Here is a 20,201-nt window from a genome sequence, read left to right on the forward strand (position 1 = left end):
TCATAGCTTTAGCATTGGGAGAGATATTAGAGGTCATTAATTTAACTTTCTCATTTTGAAAATTAAAAAAAAAAGACCAGATGGATTAAATGGTTAAGTAAGTGGCAGAACCAAGTTCCTCTCTTTCCACTGTATCACTGTTTCCCATTCTTTTCCTCCTTGTCCCTAGAAACTCATCTTCCTACAAGATGAAATCAACTCTGAGGCTCATATCTCCTGCTCTAGTCTCCCTTCCTCTGGCTGGAGAAGGTGGGGGGGGAGGGTTGACAGTAGAGAGCTCCTTTCCAGTCCTCCACTTGAGGGAGCCCTGGGGCAGCTGCAAAGCCTTTATTAAGGGGTACCTTACTCCCCTCCCCCTCCTCCTCTCCTTTTCAGCATCTTTTTATTAGAACTGTAGCTCCTTGAGCACAGGGACTGTTCTTTGCCTTTCTTTGTATTCTCAACATTCCTCCAGCAAACTGTAGGCACTAAAGAAATGCTTGTTCCCTTTCCTTCCCAACTCTCCCCAATCCAAATCCAAGGTCTTAGGCTCACCCTGGCTCTGCAGAGTAGACAAGAACCAGTGGATGAGTAGGACTTTGGGGTCTTTTGCAGAGAAACAAACTGGGGTTCAGAGAAATGAATTGATGTGCTTGAGGACTTGCATGTGATGCAGATGGGACTGGAAACACTAAATCCAAGGTTCTGTGTGATTATTTCCCTAAAGTAGAGAAAAGCAATTATCTGAACCAAGACCATTTGTTTAAAGTAAGTACAGGTCCCTCTAAGGGGATTGTTTTGAAGAACATTTATTTAGAATTATTAGTATTAGGACAGAAAAAATGGTGTCAGTACCCTGTAAAAAAGTAGAAATTCCAATCTCTCAAGTGCAGAAGCATATTAAAAACAAACTACAACTTCTTTTTTACTTAGTCTAGAAGCACAAAGGATTAAGTGCTGGTCTTAGAGTCAGAAAGTTCATCTTCCCAAGTTCAAATGCAGCCTTAGACACTTCCTACCTGTGTGACTTTAGTAGGTCTTTTAATCCTGGTTGCCTCAGTTTCCTCATCTGTAAAATGACTTGGAGAAGGAAATGGCAAACCACTCCAGGATTGCTGCCAAGAAAACTCCAAATGGAGTCATGGAGAGTCAGACACAACTACACAACAACCCTTGATTTACTCAGAGAACCAGTAGACTTCCTTGAGTATGGGATTGGTCCCAGGGAGAAATGAGTTAGTAGCTTGGTTAAGGTCCTTAACTATTTTGGAGTATTAACCTCAAATTTATATTTTTATATAGTGTCAATTTCCTCTTTCAAAATTTCTATAAATATTACCTCCAATTGTCTTGGAAAGTCATGCTGGAGATCATGGGAAAACTATGCCAAATTGGACAGCTTTCTCTTTCTAAACCAGAATGGCCTTGCATATAAATTCAAGTTAAATTAAATTACACTATTTCTGTTGGACTTATGCCTAAAATGTGGAGTGTAGCATGAATATTCCCACCACCACCACCACATATAATCGGTGGCATTTTTATAGTACTTTCAGATTTTCAAAACACTTTGTATGTTCTCTGACTTGAAACTACAGAAGAAGAAATGGTAGATTGGAGAGCTCAAGGGATTTGTCAAATAGTCCCCTAGCTAGCAAGGGTAAGAGACAATTTGATGCTAGATCTCCTTCCACTGCACCACAACACCTCTTCCATCATAGGGTATCTCCCCTCTTTCTGAGTATTTGGTTCAAGTCCCAAGAAACTCTTCCATCACCACTTACCTGCCCTTCCCTCCAGGGAGGACTTGAAACACATGGCTTGGGGTGGTAGTTCAAGATCTGGTTGCAGGCTGTTCTGTCCCTACTCTGCTCCCCAGAAGAAAGCCTGGGTCTTCAGTGAAGGTCACTGTTCTCACCCCCTGTATTTATAGTGACTCCAGCAGGTGGAGACAGCCTCCCCTCCTGTCCCTGCCCCCAGTGACCCAGCTTAGGCCAGGGATTAGATTTAAAGTCCCAGCTGAGTCAGGACAGAGTAGCAGAAACTGGGGAGAGGCAGTTGGGGGATCTCTTTCATCACTAAGTTTGCATTATAAACCCCACCAAGTACTTTTGTGGGCAGAAGAACGGAAGGAAGAGTTGTAGGCTCCAGGCTCCTGGGATCAGATCCATTATAGACAAACATTTCCTGGCTTTCAGCTAGGGCTTCAGCCTTATCTTGCATCTTTGGAAATGCCATTCAGCTCTCTTTTTTGTTTTCTCCCAAGAGGAACATTTGCCTGAAGCTGGGGGAGGTAGAAGCCTGAGGAAGGAGGCTGTGTGCTCATCAACAAAATGAGCACCATGGTGCCAAGAACACTGGCATTCCTGTTACACCGGAAAGTCAGAGTGCTCTGGGTTCTATATAAGATGCTACACTGTCAGAGCTGGGTGGGCCCCTAAGAACACACAATGTCAGAGCTGGGAGGACCTTGTCCATTTCCCTTATTTTATAAATCAGGAAATAAATCCAGAGACTTGTGTCCCAAGTTGCAGAGCTGGGACTGCCAAGCAATCTTTCCATACAGACAAGACTACCCCTGCACCAGCAAGTGTGGTAGAGACATGTGGTTGTTAGAAAAATCAATCAATGGAGAAGCACTGATTCAGCACTTCCTATGAGCCTAAAAAGTGAAGTCATCTCCTGACCTTGGAGTGCTGTCCCTAGCTGTAACATAGGAGGAAAGGCCAGTAGAAGCCCTGACTCTGCTCTGCCATTATATGAGGGGGACATTTCCAAGTTAAGAAAAAGCCTGAGACAAACATGAAGCCACAGTTTGTTTGGTCTCAGGGACGTCCAAGGGTCCAGGGATGCTCTGGATTGTGGTTGACTGAGGAGTGGGAAATGGCAGCAGCTTCTGGGACCCTGGGTTGCTCACTTCTAGAGTATCACTTTTTATTTTCACACCAAACACCAAAGTCTCATGTTAAGGGGTAGTGGACAAAGGTCTGTTTGCAGTCTCAACACCAGGTCTTGGGCAAAGTTTGTAATGACCTCAGGAACCACACCCCAGAGCCTTCATTCCCCCATGTTGTTCTCTTTCTACCCCCACTTCTCTTTTACCTGTTCCCCCTTCTCCCTTTCTACTCTAACCCTCTTGTCCCAATCTGTCTGTCTTAGTCTCTCAATACAGGTCTCTTGCTCTTCCTCCTCCTCCTTCTCCTCTCTCTCTCTCTCTCCCCTCCCTCTCCCTCTCCTCTTCTCCTCTCCTCCTTCCTTCCTTCCTTCTTCCTTCCTCCCTCCTTTTTTCCTTCTTTCTTCTTCCTCTTCTTTCCTCCTCCCTTCTTCTTCTTTCTCCCTTCTCCTTTCTTCTTCTTTCTTCCTTCTCCTTCTTCTTCCTTTTTCTTCTTTCTTCCTTCTTCTTTCTTCCTTCTCCCTTCTTTCTCCCTTCTCTTTTCTTCTTCTTTCTTCCTTACTTCTCCCTCCTCCTTCTTTCTTCCTCCTCCTCCTCCTTCTTCTTTCTCCTCCTCCTCCTCCTTCTTCTTCCTTCTCTCTGTCTCTCTTCCTTCTCTCTCTCTCTCTGTCTCTGTCTGTCTGTCTCTCTCCCTCCTTTTTCCTCTCCCCCATTTCTCTCTCAATCCCTCTTTGTCTCTATTTCTATCCATCTGTCTCTCAATCTCTGTCTCTGTCTGCCTCCCTATCTCTCACATTCCATCTCTATTCTTTCTCTCTGTCTTCCTCCATACCTCCTGAATAATGACAATGATAGCATTTCTATAGCATGTTAAGTTTTGCCAGACTCTTGACAAATGGTATCTCATTTGATTTTCACAATAACTCTGAGAAGTAGGTGCCATTATTTTTCCCTTTTTTTTACAGGTGAAGAAACTGAGGCAGACAAAAATTAAGTGACTTACCCAGGGTCACACAGCTGGTAAGAATTTGGGGTCACATTCAAACTCAGGTCTTCCTGACTCACTGCACAGTGTGCCATAATCTGTGGAGCTATTTATGAGAATTCCACTGTCAAATCCTACATACCAAGTCTAAGTTGTTCAGCCCTGGAAAGTCCCTTTGTCTATCAGAACTTCCAAATCTTCAGCAGTAAAACAAAAATAATTAACAAGACTTGTACTTCCCATCTCACAAGGTTTGAGCAATGCAGTCCTTATGAAGAAGCTGTTATATGAGCCAGGTTCTGGGGAGACCCTCTTTTGGAGAAAACATCACTTGCTTAACTAAACATATTCAAAAGATATTCTCTGAGGAAATTATTTTGTAAACATTCCTGTGTTATAGAAACATCCACTTTGCTAATCAAAACATTGCAATGTCCTAACAGCATCTTTCCACCAGACCAGTGATTGATAATGGATTTCCTGTTGCCCAGCCTTTCCATTTATGATCCACCTGACAACCAGAAGGCCATAGGGTTTGTGACCCAGGGAAGGATCCAAGGAGAAGCTGGTCTCTAATACTTTTCTAGTGCCTACTCTGTCCATAGAACATTGGTCAGATTGCAGATAGTATTCTAACACTTTGTGATCTTACCACTAGGGGTGACTTTGAAAGAGGAACTGATCTCAAAGATCTTATATTCTTCTCTGGTAGGGGAAGAGAGGCAGTCATTCCCTAGCCATGTGGCCCTGGGCAAGTTACTTAACCTCAGTTTTCAGTTTCCTTATCTGTAAGATGGAAATAATAGCATCTAACTCACAGGGTTATTGTTATGAAGATCTATTTAAATAAAGATGTAACATACCTCAGAAATTTTAAAGGATTTTATAAATGCTGGTTATTGCTATTATTATTATTAACGATAATACACAAATAAGTAGATGGGAGAAGAAAGATGCATTAAGAATTGGAAGGTTCAGCAACTTTGGGCTGTCTGCAAAGGAGAGTACCATCTGTATCCAGATAAGGAGCTGTGGAGTTTGAACAAAGTACAAGGACTATTCCCTTTAATTTAGAAAAAAAAAAAACAGGTATCTTATTGTCTGATCTTGTTACCTCTGAGAATTCTGTTCTCTTTAAGGATATGATTTCTCTCTCATCACACCCAAATTGGATCAAGGTAAAACATGGAAACAAAGTAAAGACTGACAGAGTGCTATCTGTGGGGTGGGGGTGGGGAGAGGGAAGCAAGATTGGGGGAAAATTGTAAAACTCAAATAATATCTTTAATAAAAATAAATTTAAAAAAAAAGAAGACCAATGCAGTAACTAAGGGCAATATTAGTTTAAAATATACACTCACTTATAAAACTAACCAAAAAAGTATAATTAAAGGTTATGGGCAATATTGCCTCACAAAATAATAAGTAGTGAAGGGGAAAAAATAGCCTTAGTGAAAATTTGTTGAGAGACTCATAAGCATTTAAAGATGAAATTGGAAGGGGAAAAACTGTTAAAAATTTCTATTAAAAACACCTTTTTCCCATAAAAAAAGAATTGGAAGGTTCAGGAAATGAAAATAGAAGTTCTTCATTTTTTTTGTGCTCCAGATTCTTGGGTAATAACTGGTGAAATCTAAGGGCCCCTTCTCAGAATGGTATCTTTCAATACATAAAATAAAATGTACTGGATTAAAAAGTCATATTGAAATAACCATGTATTTTTGCCCATCTAAATTCAGTACTGAAATCTTTTCACATTCTGTAGATTCTAAGTTAATAGGTCTTAGAAGAGAAGGTGACATTTGAACTTAGACTTGAGGGAAAAAATTCTATTATTATTGTTATTAGTGAGTTATTAGTGAGGGGTGGCTAGGTGGCGCAGTAGATAGAGCACCAGCCCTGGAGTCAGGAGTACCTGAGTTCAAATTAGACCTCAGACACTTAATAATTACCTAGCCGTGTGGCCTTGGGCAAGCCGCTTAGCCCTACTGCCTTGCAAAAACTTAAAAAAAAAAATTGGTAAAAGATGGTAGGTAAATCTTGGAGAGAACAGTATTTTTTTTTCCAGTGGTATGGGAGGAAGCATAATGCCAAGTGATGAGGGGTGGGAGATAAGAAATTGGAAGCAACCAGCATAGACTACTTTTTCTAAGAGTTTTGCTGTGAAAGAAGAGAGAAAGATGTATCCAATGTGTCACCTAATAAGGGTTATCTCATTCTTTATATACCCAAGGCAGAGGACAGTACACTCTAGATACTTATGAAATGATTGTTGACTGAATGACTGATTGATTGGGATCTAGAACCTGCTGCTCAGTTGCTACATTATCATTCCTGCAGGGTCCTGACAATTTCATCTGAATTTTGGATCTCTGGACCAAAGCAGAAGTCCACCTTGAGTTCTGGTTGCTCTGATCCAGTGTCCACTGGATAGTGTTCATATTGATGACATCTGTAATGAGCTTCTCTAAGCCCTGGAACATCCTGTAGGATCTGGTCCTTCAACAAACATACTGAATAACAAATGCATTTCATTCTTCAATGGTCATTTAGGATTAAGTGCTCACTATGTACTCTGTGCTAAGTGATGAGGACAAGGAAAAAAAATACAGTCCCTTCTCTTAAAGAATCCTCAGTCTGATGAGGGAGAGAGCATGCAAACCATTATGTTCAAGGTGACCCCTCCTTGGAGAGGCTACACATCCCTCCCCCTACCTCAAATATCCTATAGACACCTATGGCTGTTTCATACAAAAAGTGATACAAGAAATCTCTGGTCAATATGTTGTTGGTGGAGCTGTGAGCTTATCCAACCTTTCTGGAGAGAAATTTGGAACTACGCCCAAAGGGCAACAAAAATGTGCATGTCCTTTGATCCAGCAATACCACTACTGGGTCTTTACCCTGAAGAGATTATGAAAAAAGGGCAAAAACATCACTTGGGCAAAAATATTCGTAGCAGCTCTGTTTGTGGTGGCAAAGAATTGGAAATTAAGTAAATGCCCTCCAATTGGAGAATAGCTTAGCAAACTGTGGTATATGTATATCATGAAACACTATTGTTTGATTAGAAACCAGGAGGGATGGGAATTCAGGGTAGCCTGGAAGGATTTGCATGAACTGATGCTGAGTGAGGTGAGCAAAACCAGAAAAACACTGTACAACCTAACAGCAACATGGGGGTGATTATCAACCTTGATGGACTCGCTCATTCCATCAGTGCAACAGTCAGGGACAATTTTGGGCTGTCTGCAATGGAGAATACCATCTGTATCCAGAGAAAGAACTGTGGAGTTTGAACAAAAACCAAAGACTATTACCTTCAATTTAGGGGGAAAAACCCTGTTATCTTATTATGTAATTTTGCTATCTCTTATACTTTATTTTTCTTCCTTAAGGATATGATTTCTCTCTCATCACATTCAACTGAAATCAATGTATACCATGGAAACAATGTAAAGACTAATAGACTACCTTCTGTGGGGGGGGTCAGGAAGCAAGAATAGGGGGGGAAATTGTAAAATTCAAAATAAATAAATCTTTCTTAAAGGAAAAAAAAGAAATCTCTGGTCAGATATCAATAGGTCAATATCAATAGAGTTTTCTTCCTGCTGTAATTTCATTATTTGGCACCAGATTGAGGGATGTGGGTTGGGCTCCAATAGAAACAATATTTACGAAATTCCTGAGTTTAAAGCCCAGCTGAAATCTCTCACCAGAAAGAACTAGATCCAAAAAACCTGTGCATGTGCTTGCAAACGAACAGAAGGATGTTAAGAGTCTATACTCAAGAGGGTACTGTAGGGCACAACCCACATCTCTGTCCATTTTTTCCAAGTGCCCCTAACTTCTGAAACCTCTTTATTTCCAGTACAGATTGCTCTTAGTTTCATCAGGGGAATCTGTAAACTCCCACTCCCCTGAATGCTTTCAATTCCAACTATCTCATGTGTAGACCATTTGAAAGCCTTTAGCTGTACCTGGGGCTCTTTTCTTTTCTTCCAATTTGGACAATAGCCCAGAACCTGTTTATGGTGGCAATCCTGTAGCAAAATAAAATAAAATAAAAAACAAAACATAAAAAGCAAGGAAAAATATAACAAAAAAAATCCTTGACTTTCTGAACTTCCATAGTTTCTTAGTTGTGCTTTGTTAGGGATGTTGTGTGTGGGAGCACTGTAAATTATCACCAGGTGTCCTTGAGCACCAGAGCCTTATTTTACTATATGTGGTGGAAGTGGGGGTGGATTAGGTACTGGGAAGCATATTTAAGCACTTGTTCTTTGGTGAATAAATAGAGACCTTGGAGTACTTGGGGATTGTCATCCTTATCTCCCACCCCTCCTAGGCTCTTCTGGGGAAAGGATAAGCAGTCCAGAAAGGAACTCAACAATACTTCACTTTATTTTTGGCACAGGCTTTGATTTTTGAGACATTCCAGCATTTTCTTCCGCCTCCCTTTCTTAACATTGGTTCCAAATCAGCAGCTGGTGATTGACACCTGGTTGGAGAGTTTTGTTTTTCATTGATAATAGGTATTTTTCAACAGAAATTGTATGGGTGCTTTCTGACTTAAGCCAGAAGCAGAAGTTCAAAAGGAATATTTTTTTTTAAATCAGTAAAAATCAACCAAGTATTTATTAAGAATCCATGTGGGGAGGGGAGCAACTAGATGGAATAGTGGATAGAGTACTTACTGGCCCTGGATTTGGGAGGATTTGAGTTGAAATTTGACCCTACTTACTTAGCTGTGTGACCTTGGGCAAAAACAACAACAAAAAAGCAATCAAAACAAGAATCTATGTTGGGGCAGTTAGGTGGTCAAGTGGAGTCAGAAGAACCTGAGTTCAAATTCAGACTTTGACACTTGACTTATTAGCTGTGTGACCTTGGGTAAATCACTTAATCCCATTGCCCCAACCCCCCCCCCCAAAAAAAACTCAATTACAACACGAACACATACAAAGCCAATGGGGGGGAGGGAAGAATATACTTAGGTGTGGGGCACTGAAGATAAAAGAATAAAACAGCCCTCATTCTTGACAGCAATATATTTAAGCACATGGAGATAAAGAGAAATCAAATCAAAAATGCTGATTTAACATTTTTGAAAATGATACTTCATATAGGGTTTGAATGCAGGGGAGTGAGGCAGGCCTATGACTTCCCTCCAAATGGATGTTAAAGCAACCTAGAGTAGCGGCATCTTCTCCATTCCAGTCCCGACTCAGTCTGAGTTTGTAGCTCACAGAGAAGGCGGGAGATGGCTGCTGTCTCCCTCCCGCTCTCCGGTCTGGCATTCACCAATAACCCTTCAGTTTGACTCCCGACTTAACTGATCGGAGAGGAATCCGTACTCTCTCTTGCGTCTTTGCGCTGATCCCTCTTCATTTCTAGCTCTTGGCCCCTCTAGATCCGTTCCAGAAATAGTGGGGCCGCTTCCGGAACCCCATTTTTAGCACTTAGCCCATGGGTTGCCAATGCTGTCCAGTTGCGGTCCTTGCGGAGGCCGCGCCGCGGACTTGAGTGAGGGGGGCGGGCCAAGCCCCCAGCCTCATTCTCCGGGGCCAGAGGCCAGACCCGGAGACGGCCCCGTCTGGCCAGCCGGCTGACCTCGCTCTGCACCATCTCCCCGGTTCTGTCAGAAGGCTCGGAATACCCGAAAGGCGGCTACCGCGGTGGCACCGGTTTCCTCAGGCCTAGTCCAACACATAACCGGCACTTTCTGAATTTATCATTTGGACGAATCACTTTTGAATTGAAATAAATGAGCCATTTCCTCCGGTTTAGGAGTGAAGGGGAGCAAAAGGCAGCGGGAGAGGAGGTGGACTCCAAAACCCGCCGGTGCGCTCCCGCGCGGGCAGCGCCCAGAGGCGGCCCCCACGTGATTCCCAGCTCCTCTTTTCCCCTACATTCCCCAGGGTTCCCGAGGGTCGAGGTTGGGACACGGCGCATGCGCCCTGTTGGCTCGCCGGCCGGCCGGAACGACAGCGGCGCATGCGCCGGAAGCGGCGGCCGTGGGAAACACTGCGAGGTCGGTTCCGCCCGGCTCCAACATGGCGGCGCCCTTTGTCTGCTCTGAGGTGCCGTCCCCGGCCTTCGTCCGGCAGTGATGCTCCTCCCTCTGCGGCGGGGTCCGGGACATGGCAGGTGAGGGGCCTGGGGCCTGGGGAGGGAGGGCAGCCACTCCTGCCGACGGGGGCCTGAGAAGTCGGCGGGGGAGGGGCGGGAGGGGCAGTTGTGTGTGAGGACAGGGAGCCCCCCCCCCCGAGCGGAGGGGGAGGGGCAGCCCCGAGGGGAGGGGGCGGGGGCGGGGAGGAAGGGGCGGCGCGCGTGCGCCGTGGCGCTCCCGGCGGGGGGGCCGCGGCGCAGTGGGGGGAGCCGGGCTCGGACCGGGCCCTCCGGAGCCGGAGAGAGGCGCGTGAGGGAGCGGCAGGCCCGCCGGGGCGCCGCAGGCCCGCCGGGCCGCCTCCCCTCCGCCGGCCTCGGCCGCCGCGCTGCAGCCGAGCGCGGCCCCCGGCCCTGGAGGAGGGCCCCGGGGCTGACCCCCGGCCACGCCAGCCCGGCGCGCCACGTGACCCGGGCAGAGACCCGGAACTGGAAGCTCCCCAGGGTGTGGGCTAGTGAGCCTGGCCGGCGCGCCCGCGGCGCCTAATACATGCTGGCCAGCCCGGCACACGGGAGGCGCCTAATAAGTGTCAGTGGCTTTACTCCTCACTCCTCCCTTAGGATTTGGACTACTGTGAGAGAAGGGCAGTGCTTGTCCTCCCCTTATGTCCCCTGCGCTGTTACTTAGTACTGAATAAAAAGCTCTTTACTTACTGCCTCTTCTCTTGGAACTGGAATTCTCCCCCTCAACCCTTTTTGCCTTTCTTTGAATCCCCAGCCCTTAGCGTTGGGAATATAAATAATTGCTAATTACCGACCAAATCAAACAAAAAGACCCAATATGATCTTTTGGGATTGTAATGGGTCAGAGACTACTTAATTCTCTGGATATAGATGAAAATAAAAACCAAGAATCCCTACCTTCTGGATCTTTCATTCAGTCCAACAAGCATTTTATTTTATTTTATTTTATTTTTTAGGCTTTTGCAAGGCAACAGGGTTAAGTGACTTGCCCAAGGCCATACAGCTAGGCAATTATTGTCTGAGGCTGGATTTGAACTCAGGTCCTCCTGAGTCCAGGGCCAATGCTCTATCCACTGGACCACCTAGCCACCCCTCAACAAGCATTTTAGACGGAAAATCTGAACAGAGCCCAGTCCTTGCCTGAGTTGTCTTTATGCTCTATTCTGTATGGGAAGTTGCCTTAATTGAAGAGGTGCAAGCAGTGCTAGGAGAATTTTAAGGGCTGAGTTGGACATGTAAAGAATTAAGCAGGTGAAAAGGAGAGAACAAATTTCAGCTCGAGAGAACAAGTTAAGCAAATTATGATTGTGGCCAATGTGAGCAGAGCAAGTCTGTTTTGACCAGAATAAAATGTGCTTGGGCTGAAATAATGGGAGACGTGTCATCCCTTCTGCATGGTCTCTGTCACCTCAACTTGGAGCACCTGGCTTAGATTTCTCCTTCACACTCCATCATATTTCATCTCGAATCATACCTGTCAGTCAGCAAATATGAAGTGCTTCCTGTGTCCCAGGCATCATGCCAAGGTGATCAGGAATTACACCTATCAGACAGTAAACATGAAGTGCTTTCTGTGTCCCAGGCTTCATGCCAAGGGAGTCCATTTGGAAGATGGTTGTGGGGAATTAGCAATATGTTCTTAGTTGAAAGAAGAGGAGAGTCTGGCTGTGTTTGGTGTTGATTTGAAATTTATGTGGGAAATTCATGATAAATTGGGGAGGGGACCTACAAAGATGAGTTTCTCTAGTGTCCCTTACATCTTCTCCAATTTGCATCCATTAGAAATATCCCAGTGGTGTTGGTGGTTGGGATACGGTTAGAATGGGCCTACTAAGAAGAGAGACCCAAGAAAGATATATAGAAGGAACCAAATTTCAAACAGTCATGAGAAAGTGAGTGACGGGACTTGATTTTAGGGGCGGCTAGGTGGCATAGTGGATAAAGCACCGGCCCTAGAGTCAGGAGTACTTGGGTTCAAATCCGATCTCAGACACTTAATAATTACCTAGCTGTGTGGCCTTGGGCAATCCACTTAACCCCATTTGCCTTGCAAAAACCTTTTAAAAAAAAAAGAAATGACTTGGTTTTAAAGAGTGTTGGGGCTGCTAGGTGGCACAGTGGATAGAGTACTGGCCTTGGAGTCAGGAGTACCTGAGTTCAAATCCAGCCTCAGACACTTAATAATTACCTAGCTCTAGTGTATGACCCAGGCAAGTCACTTCACCTCTGCTGCCTCAGTTTACTCAACTATAAAATTGGAATATTAATGGTACTTTATTGTAAGGATCAAATAAGATAGTAATTGTAAATCAGTGAGCCCAGTGCTTGGAACTAGTTAAGTAAATTATAAATGTCAGCTATTACTGTACCTCAGTTTTCCAAGCTTTTTGAAAATAGGAAGGAAAGACTTTCAAGGGAACCACTTCATGTCCCCTTCATTAGAAGCCTGAGAAACTCTGGTTTAGAACTTGTTTTCCTGGCCTCCTTGCTCCTACCAGAATGTACCAGAGCCTCCTTCTGTTGAACATTCTTGCTCTTCTGGGTCGGGGTGGAGCTCTCTGGGTTCTGGCCAAATGGATGGATCATTCAAGCCCTGCTGGGCTCTTAGGGCTCCCTCCCAGCTTCTCTGTATTGAGATTCCTCAAGGGATAGCACAAACACGTTCCCCATGCAGACATGTGTCGTGGCAGCGTGACATCTGGTGTCATGTGTATCTCACAGTAGAACAGACCCCAACCTTAGAGAAAAACAAAAAACAAGAGTTCTCTAGGGACCGTTGTTCTGGGTATGAAATATGATCACAGAGTATGAACAGCAGCTGATTCCTTTCTTGATGTGAAGCAAAGCAACTCTTTTACAAGTGGGTGTGATGGGTTGGGGAACCCCTAGCCAAGTGGATGGTTGCTCCAAGTGAACATCAATTAGCTCCCCAGCCAACCACTGATGGTGTGAAACAAAGAGATGTGGGTTCTGCTCCTACCATCCCCAGAGCCCCACATATACTGAGGACTTGTACCGAAGGGACCAGAGATTTTCTGCTAGCATAGGGGTACCACCTTATCAAAGGAGACCACAGTCCCTTTATTTGAGTCTTAGAATTGTTGTGGTTGAAAAATCCCTTGTGGCAAGTCAACAAGTCTATTGACCCGGCACTAGAGATACATAGATGAAGGAGACAGTGCCAACCCTCAAGAGGCTTACATTCTACTGTGAACATTTTCACAGACAAATACAGTGTGTATAATTTAAAAATAACACAGTAATTCACAGTCTAGGGAGTGCTCTGCAATAATTGGGGTAACAAGGATAAGGAAAGGTTTCTTGAAGAGTTGAACTTTGAAAGGATTTCCCAGAGATGAAAGTGAAAAGAGTGAGCATTCAAAGCCTAGGGCTCTTGGATGTGGCAGATGGAATGTCACAATTGGGAAATAGCAAGAATGCCAGTGTGGTCAAAGTCTAGAGAAAATTTTGTATAATGGGATTCAGCAAAAGAGACTTTTGTATTCTAACCCAAAGACTGTAGCTTCTTGATTGGGAGGGTGACATGTTCAGACTTATAGATTAAGGGTGCATTTTTGTATCTGTGAGGGCGAACAGGTGAAGGAGATGCTGGATGCAGGTGTGGAATGCAATTAAGAGACTTTTGTGATAGTCCAGGCAAGAGTTGAGGAGAGCCAGGACTCAGATGGTTGTGAGAATAGAATGCATGTTAGAGATCCCAGGAAGGCCTACCTGCCCATGATGGACCTTTCTAAACTTCATGATAGACCTACAGGCCCTTCTTAGACTTCTTATATAGAGATTTTCCAGTAGGACAGGACATGCCTTAACTTTTTGTGCTGTACCCACAACCTTCAAGAACCCAAGGTTGACCTCATGCTATAATGAGGTGTTAGAATAGGACTTGACTGAAAGGAAAGGCACTTTGTGGGGGGGGGGGGTTTGGGAGGTTGGAGGGGTCTAGGATCATTCATAAATGGTAATTTTGAGGGAGAGAGAAGACTGGTTAGAACACAGCATGATGCTTAACTTTAGGCAGTTTTTGTTCTTAATAACATTTGGAAAAAATTTTTGTTTTTTAAATATGTTAGCTTGGCTGGTAGATTGAAACCTTGTAGGATTTTTCTTGCTGCCTTTTTTTTTTTTTTAACAGCTACTTGATTTAAACAATTTGCTTCCCTGAATAAAGGGTTATACTCTAGATCTTGAGCCTTTTCCCTTAGGTTGAGTTTCATCACTCAAAATACCCAGTTAGTCAGGTGCTTTGTGTTACAGTAGCCAAAAGGTCTTAACAAGGGACCTGTGTATGATGAGTTATTTACCAGCATTTGTTTCTATAACTTAAAGTCAGTTAAGAGAGAGACAGACATACAAAGATGGAGAGAGAGTAAGAGAGAAGCAAAGAGTGGGAGACAGAAGAGAGAGAAGAGGAAAGGGAAGATCAGTGAGGGGAAAAAGAGAGGAGGAAATCAGTACAAATGATCAATACATTAAAAAAGTCTGTAGATATGTACTATGGGCAACACCTCCTAGCTCCATGAAGGACTGGATTAAAAGTGTCCTTTTATTTCTGTTCTTTTAAGCCCAGCTTCATCTTTATAACTTTGTTAAACTCACTTTTAATTTTTTGGGGTTGTAGTTGTTCTTTCCATTTGTTGTAGTTACTGTGTATATTGTTTTCTTGGCTCTGCTTATTTTATTTTGTATCATTTCATTTAAGACCGTGCTTCTCTTTATCTCCATCATATGCATCATTTCTTCCTGTTGTTTCAGTCAGGCCTGACTCTTCATGACCCCTTTAGTGTTTTCTTGGCAAAAATACTAGTTTATTTTTTCTTTCTCCAGCTCATTTTACAGATGAGGAAACTGAGGCAAATAGGGTTAAGTGACTTGTTATGATCACACAGCTATCCTCTGAGACCAGATTTGAACTCAGGGAGATGAATCTTTCAGACTCCAGACTCCACTCTATCCACTGCATCAAGGACATCATTTGTAATATTCCATTATGTTCATTATAAGATTATAATATTCTAATATGCACAATGATAGTTCGACATATTTATTTACCGCAATTTGTTTACTCATTAACAATGCATGTGCATCTATTTTATTTCCAATTCTTGAGTATCACAGAAATATTTTGGGTTTTGGGGGAACTGTCTTCTCATTAGTAGCTTCCTTGTGGATATAAAGAGTGTAAAGTCATCTCTGGGTTAAACAGCATGGACATTTTAATCACTTTATTTGCCTAATTCCAAATTGCTTACCAAAATGATTATACCAATTCACAGCTTCACTAACAATGTAATAATGTGACTGTGATTCCACATACTCTTCAACAGTTGCCATTTTTGGTCATCTTTGCCAATATGCAGAGGGTATGTTTTGATTTGTGTTTCTCTTATTAGGAATATGGAGCATTTTTTTATTTAACATGGTGACTACAGTTCTTTGAGAATTGTTCATATCTTTGGGGGAATGGCTATAGTTATATAACTATATATGTAAATTTACATAGATTTATTAGCAAATTATTTTTATATCTCAGATACCAAACCCTCAGAAATTTTATTCAAATTTTTTCTTTACTATTCAGTTGCTTCCTTTCTTATCCTAGGTGCATTAATTTTGTTTATGTAGAAACTTCATTTAATAAAAATTATCTTTTTTATCTTTTATAAAGCAAACTATACTTTTATTTAGTTTCTGACTTTCCTTATGTGAAAATAGCCAGTTCTAATGTTGGGGAATGAGGCACATGTATGACTCTAGTGTTAAGGGAAAAGAGTTTACTAATGCTAGTTTTGGGGAAATCATTTCTTGAAATTGGTCAAGGTTCTACCTCCTTTTGACTGCCGCCGATAAATTCTGGATCTGTGTTTTGCAGCAGGACTCTCTGGGTTTTCTTCCTTTTTCATATGACAAGCTTGTGAGAGCACTGCAGTCATGTATCCTCCCTTAGCCTCGTCTTAATCTGTCCCCAGGTCTAGGTTGCATAGGTAAGGGAAAGATTAAGGAGGCTGAGACAGCTGGGGAGTGGAAAGAGTGATGGACTGGAGTTCAGTTTTAGCCTCCAAAACTCTGTGACCCTGGGTAGTCATTTAAACTTGTTTATCTCAGTTTCCTCATTAGTAAAAAGATGGATCATCTAACATACAAGGTTGTTGTCAGGATCAGAGAAGATAACAAGTATAGAGTTTTCTGCCAACACTAAAAGTGCCATATAACTATGCTCTTATTAATAATGGAAAGAACATGGTATTGCCATCCTGGGAATAATACGGATAGGACTCTAGTTCTGGTGATGTCACAAAGAAGTTCTGTGATCTTGGCCCAGTTACCTGAACTCTGAACTTAATTTTCTCATTTGAATAATGAATTCTTTTCTCTTAACTATCTCCTTTTCCCCTAGTTCTTTTCCCTCTCTGTGGACTCTTAAGAAATACTCTCACATCAGATAAATGACATCTCTAGAATCTAGGATCTTCCTATGTTGTAGCAAGGAAAGGTTTTGTGGGGTGGAGTGTGTCGAGTCCTTCTATGATGTCAACTTTCAAAGTATTCTTAACTTATGGACTTAACTAAACCTAGTTTGGGGAACTTTTCTCAGCTGATCTCTTCTTTCTCCTTGAAAATAAGGATTCCTGATTGACTGTCTTCCTGTTTTAATCCCAGAACATAAAAGCAATTTAGTCTTTGGCAGAGGAAGTACCCTCAAGTCCAGGGGGAAGCTTATCAGCAAGGTTACACACTTCCTCTGGTCCAATCCATTTTACCAGATCTGAAAATATCTTTATAGGGTTTCTTTGTTAGATTTGAAAATCTCCCACAAGGATATTTTGATTCCATCTTCAGAGCTCATATTTTTTACCCCACTGCCTTTTCCCTCAAGCCCATGAACCAAGTTCCGCTATTTTCTTTGTGAGCTTTTATGGCAACTTGTAGCAAGTGAAAGTCACCTTTTGAGTGGATAACATATACTTTTTTCCCTTCCATAGTGGTGATGAATATAGCTATAGCCAAAGAAAATTGTTTGGGCTGGATAAGAATTCTTAGCTGTTGGAAATGTTAAATGGGAACATCAATTTCTTTTTTCATTTAAGACATGAAAAAAAAAATACTGGCATTTACCACATGTGAAAGGATTCTCCTCCAGAATACAAAAATGAAATACATTTGACTGTACCTGGGAGGTTATGTTAATTTTATTCCCAAACATTGAGTCATCTCAGAATGTAAAGAGGCTCTTCATCCAACTTTTTCATTGAGAGAGATCTTTTGCCCAGGAACTTCTCTGTTCGGGGTATATAGTTTATGTGGCCTGTAAACTCAGTGTCCTGCATCCTCTCTATGACCCTTAGTTTCTTTATCTGTAAAATGGGTATCTATACTTATGCTACTTTTCTCAGTGTTTGTGTAAAGAATTTACTTGGAAATTTTAAAATCCTATTGAAATATGAGCTTTTCTGCAGGGAAAAACAGATTTTGCGGATTTGGACATTGACTTAATTGTTAATATGTTGTTTGTTAGGTTAGTTAGTTGGTTATCTTGTGTTTTAAAGTTATGCAGTCATTAATGTAATGGAATTGGGATTCAAACCCAGGTCTTAGGACTCCAGAGCCAGGGATTTGTCAATTCTCTTCAGGTTGTCTTTAGATATTTTCTGAAAAAGAATCTGAAAGCCAGTTTCAAAAACAGCTGTGAAAATGTTGGAGTTCAACAGGGATAGTGCTATCAGTAGGGGAATTGAAGTTGAAGGAAAGTCACAGCAAGTGAAGGACATCAGCAAAGAGGGCAGTTAGTATGCCTACAGAAAAAGGGGAATGCCTGGAAAATGAACACTTTGCTTATTTCATGATTGACTTTCAGCATTCCTTGAGAATATTGAGGAGTGACTATGTCTCCCAGTATGTAAGATTGTACAGAACCATTAGGTTTCTTTTTGTATGTTTTTTTTGTTTTGATTTTGCAAGGCAATGGAGTTTAGTAACTTGCCCAAAGTCACACAGCTAGGTGTCTGAGGGCAGATTTGAACTCAGACTTCAGGGCCAGTGCTCTATCCCCTGCGCCACCTAGCTGCCCTGAACCATTAGGTTTCTGACTGGTTTTCCATCCACAATTACTTGAGCTAGAAATGTGAATTCTTCCTTGAAGTCAGTCTTGAAACTATTTTCCCCATTTGAGTTTCTAGAGACCTAGCCCATAGTCTTAGGAATTGTCCTTGGAATCCAAGGTTCTGGTATGTCCAACTGTTTGACTTTTAATCTCAGCCTTGGTTTCCTCATGATAAGACTGTTAATGCCCTAATCCTTGCTCATCTTCTAACTTCCTTATCTGGAAACCTCAGAGTCAAGCTGGACTCCTTACTCTCTATCATAAAGACAGAATGAACTACATTGTTGGATTGTTCATTCAAAGAACTATTGTGATTGACTGTTGTCCTGTCAGGAAAGGTGGCAGTTTCTGAAATGATTTTAAGTAAAAAAACAAAAGGCATTAAATAAACACAAATCCCTACCACCTACAGTATGTGTGAGTCAGGAATGCTACCTAATTAGATCATTCACAGTGGTATCTTTTTTTTTTTCAATCAAACTGCTTTTAGCTCATTTTTCTAAGTCAAATTTGAAAAGCCATTTGAATCACCTCCCAAAGTGTAGCACAGTCAATGTTATGAGAAGTACACAGAGAATATCCACAACTGATTGGAATTTTTTGGTTAAGGCAGGGTCCACTTCAGACTAATATTCCCTATCTCCTATTTCTAGGTATTGTAAGGCTTAGAAAGCACTTTTCACTTCTTTAAGAAAGGTAATGCAAATATTAGTCAGTGTTCAAGTTAATAAATATTTATTAAGCACCAACTATGTGCCAAGCTTCTTGCTAAGCATTGGTCATACAAAAAGAGGCAAAAAATTCCACAAATATTACTCTGAGCCTATCATCATTTTTCAGTCAAAAGTGGGCAGCAGCATGTTTCATCATGAGTTATCTGGAATTCTCATTGATTAGTGTGTTGATTGGTGTTCTAAAGTGTTTCAAAATTATTTGAGCTCTGTTTTGATCTGTTTGGTTTAAAATGTGTCTGGGAATCCTGTTCTGAATGTCCAATAGGTAATTATGATGAGATTGGAGCTTGGAAGAGAAGTCTAGGGCTCCCCAGACACATTCTAGTAGGAACTGATGAAGTCACCAAGTAAGACAGTGTAATATGAGATGAGGATGCAGGATAGAGGGTCCAATCTCACACAGGTAGGATTTGACAAGGATGACAATCTAGCAAATGATGGATAGATGTATGGATGTAAGAAGAGAACCCGGAGAATGTAGAATCATGAAAATCCAAAGGGGAGAGTGATCAGCAGTATCAAGTGATACAAAAAGATCTAGCAGGATGAGACCTGAGAAATGGCCATTAAATTAGAGAATTAGAAAAATAGGAAGTGGACCCAAGGAGTGTAGACTTCTTTAGAGCGTGTAAAATTTTCTTATGATTCTTTGAATTCTTCCTACTCGTTATTTTTTTATGGTGCAGTAATATTGTGTTACAAACATGTCTTCATATTTGTTTTATCCATTTCCCAATTGGTGGACATTTGAGATGGTCCATTACAGGCACTATTTTTTGTTTTTCTTTGTGTCCCCAGGGCTTAGCCCAGGGCGCATAATGGATGTTTCATAAATATTTGTGGACTGACTACATTTTTTTTTAAGTTTTTGCAAGGCAATGGGGTTAAGTGACTTGCCCAAGACCACACAGCTAGCTAATTATTAAGTGTCTGAGGCTGGATTTGAACTCAAGTACTCCAGACTCCAGTCCTGGTGCTCTATCCACTGTGCCACCTAGCCACCCAACTGACTACATTTAAGGAAATCATTTTGCTATAACTTTTCTCTTGACTTGACCTTGATTTTTCAGATATCCTCTCTTGCTTGTTAAATCTTATCTTAATTGGTTTAGCAAATCTTTAGCTTAATTTTTAGCTTGTTGGAGGGGAAGGAGGTGGTTGTCATCACTGGATAGCACCCTTATCTTATTGGGAAAACTGTCACTAAGCACAAAATTCTGAAGGTGATCTTTTTATTTCTATTACTTCAATACCTCAAGCATCAATGTTTTCATCAGTGTGGATCCCACCCCTACTGACAGTGCAAGACTTTTCTTAAGGTTTAGTTTTTGACACTTGCTGGGGTGGAAGGGCAGAACC

The 20,201-nt window shown here is 42.1% G+C and overlaps 1 protein-coding gene across 3 annotated transcripts in view; it reads left to right on the plus strand.

The window, feature by feature from the left end:
* The first annotated feature begins 9,865 nt into the window (after window positions 1–9,865).
* The window catches only part of ZBTB17 (zinc finger and BTB domain containing 17), a 53,058-nt gene continuing 42,722 nt past the window's right edge, over window positions 9,866–20,201 (plus strand). For all 3 annotated transcript variants that reach the window (XR_012474575.1, XM_074218357.1, XM_074218356.1), the window contains exon 1: window positions 9,866–10,007. Coding sequence is in view for 1 of the 3 variants with exons in the window: in XM_074218356.1 (XP_074074457.1) it covers window positions 10,001–10,007 (7 nt within the window). In the remaining 2 variants the exon portion in view is untranslated. The remainder of the gene's footprint in view (window positions 10,008–20,201) is intronic.

This window comes from Macrotis lagotis, chromosome 1 (assembly GCF_037893015.1).
Source record: "Macrotis lagotis isolate mMagLag1 chromosome 1, bilby.v1.9.chrom.fasta, whole genome shotgun sequence".
Taxonomy (NCBI): Eukaryota; Metazoa; Chordata; class Mammalia; order Peramelemorphia; family Peramelidae; genus Macrotis; species Macrotis lagotis.